The 12,952-nt window shown below is 41.8% G+C and overlaps 1 protein-coding gene across 1 annotated transcript; it reads right to left on the reverse strand.

Annotated features, from left to right (window-relative positions):
• Positions 1 to 418: 418 nt before the first annotated feature.
• LOC146180275 (uncharacterized) lies at positions 419 to 12,717 on the reverse strand. Its single transcript, XM_084580360.1, has 3 exons — positions 12,705 to 12,717; positions 7,724 to 8,038; positions 419 to 1,553 (listed from the first exon to the last, which is right to left on the reverse strand). The coding sequence occupies exons 1-3, from the start codon at positions 12,715 to 12,717 to the stop codon at positions 583 to 585; spliced, it is 1,299 nt and encodes a 432-aa protein (XP_084436486.1). The 3' UTR covers positions 419 to 582.
• Between the last annotated feature and the right edge of the window lie 235 nt (positions 12,718 to 12,952).

Raw genomic sequence — 12,952 nt, forward strand, 5'->3', positions numbered from 1 at the left:
AAAAAACGAAACAATACACTTTGTCTGTCATTGTGGATTGGCAGGGACACTGAGGGCGAGGAACGTTTACAAACGACTTCCTTCAAAGAAGGCTCTACATGGATGGGCTGCTGCCCCTATTGGAATTCAGCTCTGGCTTTCGGTCCTTTAACTTGGCTAGATGTTCAGCAGCATGTTTCGGGCAACATGTGCATGTTATGTGTTCACTTTCATAGGTTGCAATGGCAAGAAGACATGAGGGATTGCAGCTGACGCTCCATATATTGTCCAAGCAGATAAAAAGGTGTCAACCCACACCAAAAGTGCCGAGGCAGCATGCATGCATAAGTTTAATTTGTTCCCTCGATCCGATTTTTCTATTTCCATATTACAAACATCAGGCCACCATCCTTGATGCATGCAGTAGAACAGACACATTTAAAACAATTGCAAGCCTTCCTCTGCAAGACAACTTGCAAACCAACTGCCCCTGGAGACTATCTATACGCATATTCTCTATTATATTATTGATCTCTTGGTGCCCTTGTCCTGTGGCATAGACTCCTTGATTTCTCAATGCATTGGAATATGTAAACAAATTTATTAAAGAAGTTTTTCTCTGAAATTTGTCAGTGCAGCTGCAATTGTAACAATGCTTGTGGCATAGCGGACAAGGGTCACTGGGAGCCTGTCTCTCAGAATGCGGAAATTTTTTATCCGACCAATAGCGCGTTCCACATGCACTCTTACTCGGGACATGCGTCGAGCTTGTTCAGCTTCTTCAGCGGACAACTGCTTTTTGTTGCGCGTGAGGGCTGGCACAATCAAAGAGACACCTCTCCCAGCAAAATGCTCTTGCACCAAGAAGCCCCTGTCAGCAAGAACTTGATCTCCAGGATTAAGTTTTTCTAGAAGGCCAGAGGAAAGAATTAAGATTTTATCAGATGCTCTGCCTCCCCAACATTTTGAAACGAAGCAGACTGCACCTCGCGGTGTGATTGCTAGTAGAAATTTTATAGTGTTAGTTTCCTTGTAGTGAGAGTAGGTTTGTGATCTTGCTGTGTAAGACAATGGCCTTTCTATTCGACACTCGGAACAGTCAATGATGCAACCGCAATTGGGAAAGGTTCGACGCACTACACTAGGCAGGTGACAGCTGTTATCTGGTCTGGATGGCCAAATAATGAATCGTTTGAGTTGTCCTGCCAGTATTGGTATATTGTTTTGCATGACTTTCCCTACTACAGTTTCAGAGAGTCCAAATCTATATGCTAAATCTGTGTTCAAAAGCGCAAGCCTTAGCTTCATGAGCACAACAAGCACAGCATCAGCAAGCGATAACGCTTCTGGCACATACATATTGGCATGCTGCACCAACTGCACCACAAACTGAAACAGCAGCAAGCTGTTCAGACCGGTGTAAAACTTAGCAGACCTGTTGTCCAGTTCTGCTGCTGTACATCTGCCACTTCCCTTGTGTTGTGCCTTCTTGAGAATTTCGACATCCCTTTTCAGTTTTTCATTCTGTTTGCGAGATGCCTGCAGTTGTTCTTGCAAGCTCTTGAACTCTTTCTCTGTGAATGCAAGAGACACAAGCCACACATCTTAGGGGAGTGCCAAAATAAGCACTGCATTAAATAAAAATTAAATGTTGTACAATTCTTACTTTACACACAAATATACTGAAGTGACACGTGCTAATACTTTTGTTCACAAGGCCATAAAATAACCTTTAACGCACTGCAGCGCCATTCACGAGGATAAATATGGGTACTATTCCTTGTTTGTTGGGGTAGACCCTGGACACTTAATTCCTATAGAACAAACCCGAATGGTACTGAAAATTTGTTCATCTAATGCGAACTTTGCAGCAACAGATCTGCTCCTTAAAAAACGTTTTTGCAGCCAGTTGCAACTAAACTATTTATTGCAGTATGCATGAAGTCAGTTGCAAAGTAACAGCATGAAAAATCTTATCCCACTGACAAGAAGACTGCTACAGATTTTCCCCTTCTCTCCACTTACTTGGTGTGCCACATATAGTGGCTGTTATTTGTGTATTTCCCATGTTTCTCTTGCTGTTCCACTCCGAGAGCATCAAAGAAAACAGTGGCGTAGTTGCATGCGCTTCTAGCCCCCATGAGCCTTTCTGTATGATACTGGCAATGTGTGTAACAACTGGAGCCCTGCACGGGCTCCAGCCGGCCCGAAAGCCCGGGCCCAGCCTGGCTCGCGGGCTGGACTGGGCCTGAAAATTGCTGATTTGCCAGTACCGGGTCGGGCTCGTGCTTGAAGTTACAGGCCTGGGCTGGGTACGGGCTTGAAGTGGCGGGCCCAGGCCGGGCTGGGGCTAACTGTGTACGGCTACTTTCGGAAATGAAGAAATCGCGGCGCTAAAATCATTGAAGTGGTTTATGAATGAACTAAGTGTAGTGCATTTCTTAAAGCCGAATGAGAGAAAGCTCAGTTGTAGACTGAGTTTAATCAGCTGCACTCAGTGGTTTTTTCAAGTCAAATTGGGTGCGCAAGCCTCTCGGCATTCAACAACACAAGCCAAAAAGTTAAAAAGAGAATGCGCAAAACTCTGCAGTGTGTTCTACTACAGTGCAGATCTTATGAAGCGCTGCAAAGCATGACACATGGCTTGTTAACATGAATACGCACTTTTTAAAGTACAGAACAATGCTAGCTTGGGATCTTTCAGCCATCAGTGAGCACACTCCATCGGATCTAGCAGAAGACACTCTTGTATCATTTCTGTTTCATGTTACCGTCGACTACTTGACATTTGGAGTCAAAAGCCAATGGACAAGGACCGTTAATCGACTGCTTGGCAGGCAGCCGTCTTCACCTCGCACCCCCCCCCCCCGCCCCAGAAAAAAAAAAAGCATCTCTACACTACAAGAAACGCCATTGAATAAGAGCGTATTGTATTAGAAATCTTCGGGTATTCAAACACATAATGATGCACGATAAACAGTCATTTTATTTTGTTCCCGTCTCCATAACAATGCAGAGAGCGGCCATGAGTTCTTCAATAGATTATTGTTGCACAAGAATCTGTACATCTTTTTGTTTTCCTGGCCTTGATCACACAGTTTCCTGTGGCCTAGTTCCCCCCCCCCTCCCCCTCTGCCGAGAATATTTTGTCAAATCTTCCTCCTATCTTGATTATTAGTATTTATTTAATTTTACAATATTATCAGTCCTATTTAGGGCTAAGATAGGAATGCGTTGCTTAGATCAAAAGTACTCATAGTAGCAAACTAAGACATTACACATGAAATCCAGTCATGAGCAAACGAAAAAAAATATGTGAACAGCACACCTATCATCGCGGATCTAGCAATTTAGACAACAGAGAGAATTACGACTCTTACAATATACAATATTATTGGTAAGTTTATTACAACCTCGATTCGGACACAGTGGCTAGCACACGTGGAAGACGCATACAGAAGGCAGTTGGGCAGTTCCTCGTGCGATGGCCACTACATCCGACTTTTGCAACTAACAGTCCCAAATAAGAGCCTTGGCAGTGCAGTCTCGCACTCTTTCAATAAAAAAGGCAGTCTCCAGGCAGTATTTTGAAAATCTTTTTTCTTCCATGTGCTTAGAATTTTTGTTCGCATTATTCGGGATGTGGACTCTGTTATATACTGCTGGATGTCAATCAAGACTAGGTCATTTATGATGGAATAAAAAGGAGCTAAGCTTTTTTACTCGCCTTAACTGTACATTCTTAAGGAGTCCACGCAGACTGACTGCCGGGCCTAGGCCAGGCCAAGTCGTTGCAGCACGGGCTCGGTTCGGGCCTGCTTCATGTAAGGGCGGGCCCGGGCTTGCAGCCATGGGCCCGGGCTGGGTTTTAAGTGCTAGGCTTGAGCCGGGAACGGGCCGCAAAATCAGGCCCGTGCAGTGCTCTAGTAACAATTTTATCTACCCACCTTCGTGTCACGATAATACGTAGTGAGACCTGGTGCCAATTGAAAATATGGGTGCAAATTTTTCAGTTTCAAAATGAGTGGGATGACTGCAGCTACACACTTTTTTGTCTGTCAAAGAAAACACGTGGCGCCAAGATCTGCCTTCGTCAGATCTCCACCAGCACAGGCACAATGGTGTCCTGCCTTTGCCGCAGAGACAGGAACGTAACCACCTAAGGCAGCACTCTCAGGCAAGATATCTTTTTTTCACAGATGTTTTTATGATTGCAGAGTAATATGTAATAATTCGCATGCTGTGTTAGTTCCAGTTACCTTTGTATTGCTAGGAATGGATTGAAAATCACCGTAAGGCTAAAATACAAAAAAAAAAAAACATTCCATCATTTATGCTGCCGGGCCAGAGCATAAAAAATAGCTGACCCGAAAACTTGGCGCATTGCCTTGTCAATAAAATGCCAGGGAAAAAAGAGTGCCGAATAATGTAACAGGCAAGAATGCTACACGTGTCATGCGGCATATAACTGTAAAGACGGCGTGGCCAATAAGGATCTTCCATTTTTATGACATGCCAATGAACAACTGAGGTAATATTTTATAACGAAGCATTTTACGGAGACTACCACCATAAGGTCACCATAGTGTGGCCTTGGCATCTTATGTGCGACACTGTAGACCCCCGGTCTCATCTTCATCCAGCCTAAACACATTCTAAAATTTCCCGTGTTAGTGCCTTTAACACAGATGACTGCCGAAAACCTTGCATTTGTGCTAGCGCAAACTCACAGAGTAACATCATGCACATTAGTGTAAGCTAGCTACCTGTTCATAAGCAAAAATGTTCTCTTGATTTGGTCCTTGCAGGCTGATAATGTAGTTGCCACTCACAGCCAAAAGTTGGCTGACTGAATAAGCACCGGAAAATTGTTTCCTTTGCACCTGTGACTGCATTTCCGACATCTGTGTCTCCATATATTGGCGGGAACCGAGCCTTAATTTTAAAGTCTAGCCTTTGGTCTTACACATATTTTTATTCTATTATTTTGAAACGTGTTAACTCTGCACTAGGGAGGTCCACCGAATATAACAAAAGTATCACACCACTTTGGCAAGATCAACCACCTGAGACGTCATTTAGGAACAGTGGAACATACCGGCAGCCATATGTATGTCACAACTGCGAAGAAAGCTGTGCCTCACAGTTCTTATGGGTGCAGCAAGTGTATCAGCATATCAGTGTTCTGCTTGTCAATGTGGGAAAAATGTTTTTCCCCTCCACATGGCCAATTTCTTACTGTGCTCATGACACCTCTTAATATCATGTCAATGAACTACAAGCCTTGCAGTAACAGGTAGTACACACGTTTCACAACATCAAAGCTTCCAACATTTCACATATATAGCACATAAAATAATATGCATTCTGCAACAAAGCCTGCTTTAAAGTCTTTAACTCAGGAATTATTTTCTGCCTGCACTAGTGTTTGTTTCAGTTAGACAGCAGATGTACAAGAAACTATACCTGCTTAGCATTGCTTACAATGTGCACTATGATTATATGTTTTTATGACTGGTATCGAAACACAGCATGCTCAGTATGACCTGCTTAGCTTCGGGGGTGATGCAGTGGTGTCTTCAACCACTCAGTGAATGAATAACAGTGCATGAAAAAACAAAAGCAGGATAATGTTAACAATTAAGGCTATATTGCTCAGCTTAGACACAAAGTGCACAATAATTAAGCACCATGAGCTCACTGTGCTGATTATTCTGAGTTCCTACCACATCTTGTTCACTGAATACTGCACCTGATAATATGCAATTTCACTGTATGATTTCATGCACACTCTTTTAAGATGTTTGTTCCAGTGACCTAATCAAACCTGTTCTGTAATTGCTGAATTGTAGGGTAGCTTGGTGAATAGTGTTTGCATCATCTGTTCCCTCCGCTGTAGGTGTGATCCCAGTCACGGTGACCCAATTGCAATTGATGGATAATGTAAGGCATTGCAAAATTAGAAAATTGCAGGTACATAATTACCGGAGTCCTCCACTATGGCACCTCGTATAGCTAGTGACACTTTGGAAAATTGAACCATTCATACTTTAGTAAATAGAGCAATGGCAGAAGTTTTACAGCATTCTCTCACAGTAATCCATATTCGTACTACTATGTTGCATATTCATTCTTTCATTATCCTGCCACGAAGGAAACAGTAAGCATTAAATGGCCCCAGGGCACCTCTCTGTGAATACCGCAATGTTAGGTCAAGTGTTCATTTTTATGCTAACTTCACCACAACCTGCATAGAAAGGAATTATTTATGGGTGTTCGTACAGGATAGCGACCGCAGTTTCAGTTGATTATCCGTCACATAATATACCATATGTTGGCATTATTGGCACATATGTGCATATCACAAATAAAAATATGTTGACCGAACACATTCATGTCAGGTCACATCAGATGTAAAGCTTCCAGGGTGTCTTACTACAAATGTAGCAAGGCACAGACACCTGACAAATCAAGTCTGTTGCTGTGGCTTGGCTTGTGCATGCCAGTTCGGGCTCTGCAAATGTGACCAAGTTAAAATATGCAATCACTCTGAACAATTACCCTTCATTGTGAAGGAAAACAAAAACAAGCATGCAGTTGCTGTAAAATGCATCTAGCAATGAAAAGCCATTTCATGCAGATTTCTCACTTTGTGCTAAAACACCTGTGCAAAAATGTGAACTGCAGTAGAATGCAATAAAATTTAGTCCTGACCAGCCTATGACTCGCTGTTATGCTAGAAAAATGATTGCGTCTGTTGTAAAGAATGCATGAAGTCTCGTAAGAAACACAACAGCATTCATTTATCCACAAACAGTTCTGCACTTTGCTACCTTTCATTCAATTCAGCAGCTGAGAAGAAATGTCTGCAATGCCTTACTTTTTGTTGAGATGGCTGCGACTGTGCAATTTAAGCAAAAGAGCCCTTGGAAGAGTGCTACAAATATACTTCTCATTCTAAACTGTGTACAGAAATCTGACACATTTAATAACAATACATGCTAACGCAATTGCACTGACTGCCACTGCGAAGTAAGCTAACCATGAGACCTAAAAACTGGAAATGTAATGGCATAATTGTTGCATCTCTTTTAGTGCCGCATACAGAATGGGTGCAATAAGCAAACACAGTCACAAACAAGCAAACGCGCCATTACAATTGAAGAAACTGGATGCATAAGAAAGGCAGCATGAACATTTTATCAGCACAACCTGTTCGTCTTGCATCCTGTAAATTTTATCCCCCCCCCCCCCCCAGTCATAGCATAACATGCTTGTGATCTAAAGGTATGTGGAATGTTAAATATAGTGGGCTGTTATGTCTACTTCATGGTGCACATTTGTTTACTAAATTTATGCTTATGCACATAATGACAGCCCTACAATTCAGCTTAAACATACGTGATTTAGGTTTCTCTCATGTTTTGCCTTCATGTGGCGATATCTGCTCAGGATAGGAACGCTGAGACATGACATGTTAAATATGTTTGAAAGAAAGAACACACAGATGTGGTGCCATCGTTACATCAATAGCAAGCTAACAAGCCGACATGTTTCCTTACCTTACACTGCAGTTAAGCATCAAGCTCTATTGGCAAGCTGAGTATCATAATAAGGACATAGTCTATCACCTACAAAAAATGATTCCTAAAATGCGTCCAACAACTGCTTGCAAAATAGGTGTGCTTATATTGCAGACACAAAATGGCCAGTACTGTGGACAAGGGTTGTTAACACTTCTTGCCTGTGTTGGTGGTTCTTGAATGCAGATCCCCAACAGTTGCAATTTCAACAGGGGCTTCTGTTTCAGCAGGCATAGCATCAGTGTTATCATGTCCTGTGGTAATGCCATCAGCAAATTCAGCAATACATCGACCAGTAGCATTGTCAGAGGTTTTGTTACCATTTTCAGTCCGGGAAGCTGCTCGAGCAGCTGCGCGAGCAGCAGCTCGCACTTCTGTTCTTCTCAAACGTTCCAGTGCAGTTTCTTTGTCCCTGTTGTTGTGGGGGAACAGTGATGGTATATAGTCTGGGTGCTGCTTTAGCGATGATGGTTTGCCTGTATGCAGAACATAGGCATGTTGTACAACACCTTTCTTAACATAGACAGATTGCAAGAGCTCAATCACTGGTCAGCACAAACCCTTCAATGCACTTATAGACAATACTCCAGTATGACACACACGAATGCTTACATCATGGTGGCATTTAATGTCACTATTGCAAGTGAAAGTTACTTTTTTATGAACAGGCTCAAGTGCTCTACTAGTTATATATACCATTCTGCTAGATTAGCCAATATTCAGCCAATCACTACTGGATCTAATTTGCTGATCACTCATTCTTATCTATCAGAACTCATCCAGAGCCGTTATCAAAGGTTCCAACAGGCATTTACAGCAACTCTTTCTTTTGCTACTCTATGCATTGCCATGGCACTACAAGGTAGGACCGACAGAAACAAGGCAATAAATGATTTCTGAATTTGAATTTCAATCAACATCGAATTCGTGCAAACTAGCATGCACCTCTTGTCATCACTATGTGGCTGAAGACTAAACCTACTGATTAGAGAAACACTGGAAGAGCGCGTACCTCACATTGCCCCTCTTCAAAGGAGACTTTAGTAAAAAATAAGAATTCTGATACATTTGGAAACAAAAAGCATAGTCTAAGAACTGTTACAGTCTGTCTAGTTGGTTTTTATTTGCAGAGAACAGGGTGAAAACAGCTGGTGATAGGATGAATTGGTTCGTTGTGTTGTCACCTCATGTCTTCATCCTGTTCTTTGCACTTTAAGCGAAACATGGTGATAGAACCACAGTTAATACAATTTGCAATAATTTCTGCTGCTTCTGCCCACACTCTGCAGTGGGACATTAGTTATCAGCAAACTATACGTTTCACCCAAGACAATGTAACCCGCAGTTCTGTCTATGCAGCATGTTGACATGCATGCATCCACCTTCTATTCTCTCATTTAAATTCACTTTAATATCTTAAAGACACCGTTAGGAGTATTACACAAAGGGTGGAACAAAGACACAATAAACTAGATGGCTCGAGTCAGTTTGAGTAAATAGGCAAGGCAGCAGGCTAGGAAGAAGGGTTTAAAAAGGAGAAGTGCCTGACGACAAAGATGGTACCTGGAGAGAAGCAATGCTCTGGCCATCGCAACCGCGGTATCACATAGACCAGTTTTCCACGTTTGAACTTGTTTATACACAAATATTTGCTAGAGAAGATGCCAATCCACATTGCTTTTCTGTTGCAAACTGAAACTACTTCCACTGCAAAAGAAACCATGCTCTCCACATCAGTGGCAAATAAGCTAGACCTGTCTTAAGTAAACACCACATTCTATGTGTGTAACAAGCACATAGTTGACCTTTTTAATCTTGTCAGACTGCAACACCTTTTCAAATGTCCTCCCAGAAAACAAAATCGTTGAATAAGAAACATTTGCAGTGCAGGTTGCATTGCACTTTGAAACTGGGAACAAACAAAATGCATTGACACTATAGTATAACAAAAATATATGATTTAATGAGAGCTAGTTAACCCATACAAAGCAGCGGTAGTTATGAAAAAACTAAACATTTGGCAGCAGGGTGCTCATAGTTTGTCCTTTCATTTTCCATAATGGAAGGAAGCATTCTTTAGAGAACTGCAGCCAGAAAACTGATGCAGAAATACAACATGCTATCTAAAATGCTTTTCTCTTACTTGAAATGGGTAGAATTTCCTTACTTCACACTTATTGAATACATGCAAAGCAAAATATATTTACTTTCATCTTGGCCTATTTCCATGCACTTTATTATCCTAGCTACATAAAGAATCTCACTGACCACCAGTGTGCACTTCTTGAAAACAAGCTCTGAGAATGCATAGATGCTTAATCACATCACATAGCAGCATGAGGTGAAGTATAAAGTTTGTCCGTGACACTACTCATGCGAGTAGAATAGCCAGCCCAGACCGACTTTTTTGGCCGACTAAAGCCTTCTAATTTACTTAATTACTACATTTCACGTGTGAATGACAACTGCGTGAAGAGTGTTACTGTTTGCAGATGCTGTTTTCTGGCACCTGGCTCAAATTATATTGTTCAGTACTGTGGGAATGCTGTGTTTGGTCGAGCCTGATGCTTAAAGGTATGCACTAGGCATCCGAAATATTCTACCAGCACTGAAAATTTATAAACCAGGCATCTAACATTGTGCAAGAATGGACTGCTTCTTGGCCCTGCAGAAAGGTACACAAAAAAAAATAGTGATTGTATCTGGCCAATAAGACGTCAATCACATCATGTAGCAAAAATTGAGCACGGTTTTAGAATACATGCTAAAAATATTCAGTTTCACTGTTTGCAGCTTGTAATAGGCATAAAGCTGAAAAGATGTATTCCTTCCTTCACAGAGCTCCACATCACGTCTCAAACATCTTCCTTTACATCTCAGCTGGCACAGCTTCTCTGTTACACACCGTAACAAGAGATAACATTTCGCATTATAAAACAGCAAACTAGCTGTACAGCTTGCTGTCGGAGCTGTCTGAATACCGTCATGTTGGGTGATGTTCTATCAGTTTTTTTTCTGAACTGTTTTTCTGTGTGGCTACAGTACATTAAACTAGAGGACTGCTGCAGTGAAATTCAAATAGTGAAGTTTGGTGTGCTGCAAGGAAGCACACTACAGCCAGTGCTATTAAACATATAGGTTTCCAATATCGGCCTGTTATTGCTCAAATAAAACATTTTTCATTACATAGATGACAAGGCATTTGCGCTTGAAATTCAGGATTTTAACACGGGCCGTGAAGTCTTCCAAGAGGACATATCAGCAGTCGTAGAACGTTTCTCCTAATGCAATTTTCATAAATACCAACAAAACGAAACTAATGTGCTTCAGGAATTCTCGTAAAGGAACATATATATGCATACCTCTAATTGTAACGTATGATTTTGCCACTCATTACAGTTCGAGCCAGTACTTAAGTATTTAGGCATCTTGCTTGATCAGCATTTTTCCTGGAGCATTCATGTCACGTACGTTTGCGGAAAGCTGAGGGCTGTCACGGCTGTGATGTATTGACTGCGAGGAAAAGTCCTGTCACCATTAGAAGAACTGTGTACGTAAAAGGCTATAGCCGAATCAGTAATTGCATACGGTATTATGTTATATGGTACATGTTCTGATAATAAAAAAAAACTGTTAACCATGTAAATAAAAGAACTGTCACCAGCATAGCCTATGCAACAGAATGGCAATAAGCAGAGACAGAGGGAAAATACCGCATTCTAGGAATTCTTCCAGTAAGCGAGCTATTTGAACATGCTGTACTGACCTGCTATCTATTCAAACACATTTAAGATATTAGTAAAGAAAGATGTATCATTGCAGAAACTGAGAGATATGTTAGACCGAGGGTATGCATTATAAATATAGAAAGAAAACCAGAAATTGTTATTTACCTGAGATGTTTATTGAATATCACATTATATGAATATCACGTTTAATATCATGTTTAATGGATATCACGAACTAAAATACTAAAAGGTGCATGGCAAGTGGCATTTAACTTTGCCTTATAATATGTGAGTCATTTTTGTTCGCCTAGTGGAAAACTTGGTATTTTTTTGTTTTTTCCTTTTTCTTAATGATGAATCCTTCTAAATTTGTAATCACTATTTCCTCTAAAACGTGCAACACTGACTACCTGGTCTTTTTGCAAGCACTGCGTGCTTAGATTGGCCAGCATACCCCTCTGTGTATTTCTGTTTGGAAATAAAAGTTGACTAATTGATTGATTTGCAGCTGCTGAGAAATCAGAGATTTTGGACATGGCTATTGTGAATTCCTACTCCGGAGGCCCATTTTCTGTGAACAGCGCATTGCGACGCTCAAGTCAAGTGGATCAGGCCAGCTTGCAGAGGTCACACCGCGGGGTACAACATTCATTCAGAAATGCATCATATTCCGCTTTGGTGCTGTCTTAAACTCTGAGCGAGGTAGCTCATCTGCAAGTTTCGCTGGACGTAATTTCAGACCACACACTTAATCACCAGCTGACGCTACTATGGCACCGATTCCTGCTTCACTTCCGAATATAACGGTACTGCAGTGCTATGAATATTTAAATTCTGGCTGTAAACACAGTTACAGCAACTATACTACCACATAATATTAGTGTTTTCATCGTTCCCGCCACAAACAGCTGATGCGAGAAAAATCACTCCATAAATTTGCATGCAGTCACCAATAATGTCTCGAGGCGGCACGTCGCACTCTGGCCGCCTTTATCATGACGCTGTACTTGAAGCCTCTTTCATCAGGGCACCATATCTGTACAACCTATCGTACATGTTTCACTTCTCACAGAACACCACTTCCAATGCGATCAGTGCCGGATAGCACATCCGTGAAACACCACTCTTTTTTTTTTTTTTTTTTTAACAGGATAGTTAAGCGGGCGAGTTGGTGATACATCATCCCAAAAACAGCGCGAACAAACGGGGACGAAAGGAAGAAACCACAGGAACCACTCTTTTGCGCGTCTTGGCCTTTATCGAGCCTTGTAACTGGCAATGAAAGGAGACGACCACATCAGACTGTCGTAATCCACGGACGCCTATCGCGATGTGTAGCCTGTCTCACAGATCGCCTGATTTTCTGGCAGTGCTGTGTCTCAGCCACTACAACCTATGCCAACACTAAACGCACTCGCTTCCACCATCCTCGATCCACAGGTCGTTTGATTTTCACGCAACGCTACTCAGTGCACTGTCTTGGACGAACCGAACATTTCCATTTTCATAGCAAGAAACAAAAGCAACAAACGATACGCGCGCATCCGGAGATAATCGAAGCAATCGAAGTTCCAGGGCCATAGAAGTGCTGCCGCAAACGCTGAAACCTCATTCGCGCTGCGGCGCTAGTAGACGGCGAGAGAGAAAAAAAAAAACGAAAGA

The sequence above is a fragment of the Amblyomma maculatum genome, chromosome 9, assembly GCF_055883805.1.
Source record: "Amblyomma maculatum isolate TAMU_Amacu chromosome 9, ASM5588380v1, whole genome shotgun sequence".
Lineage (NCBI taxonomy): Eukaryota > Metazoa > Arthropoda > Arachnida > Ixodida > Ixodidae > Amblyomma > Amblyomma maculatum.

What these genes read in the sequence shown, in the direction of transcription:
- LOC146180275 (XM_084580360.1), bottom strand. An exon ending in TTCAAGAACCACCAACACAG is followed by an intron (nt 1,554 to 7,723) that starts GCAAGAAGTGTT and finishes TTGCATTCACAG; the next exon opens with AGAAAGAGTTCAAGAGCTTG.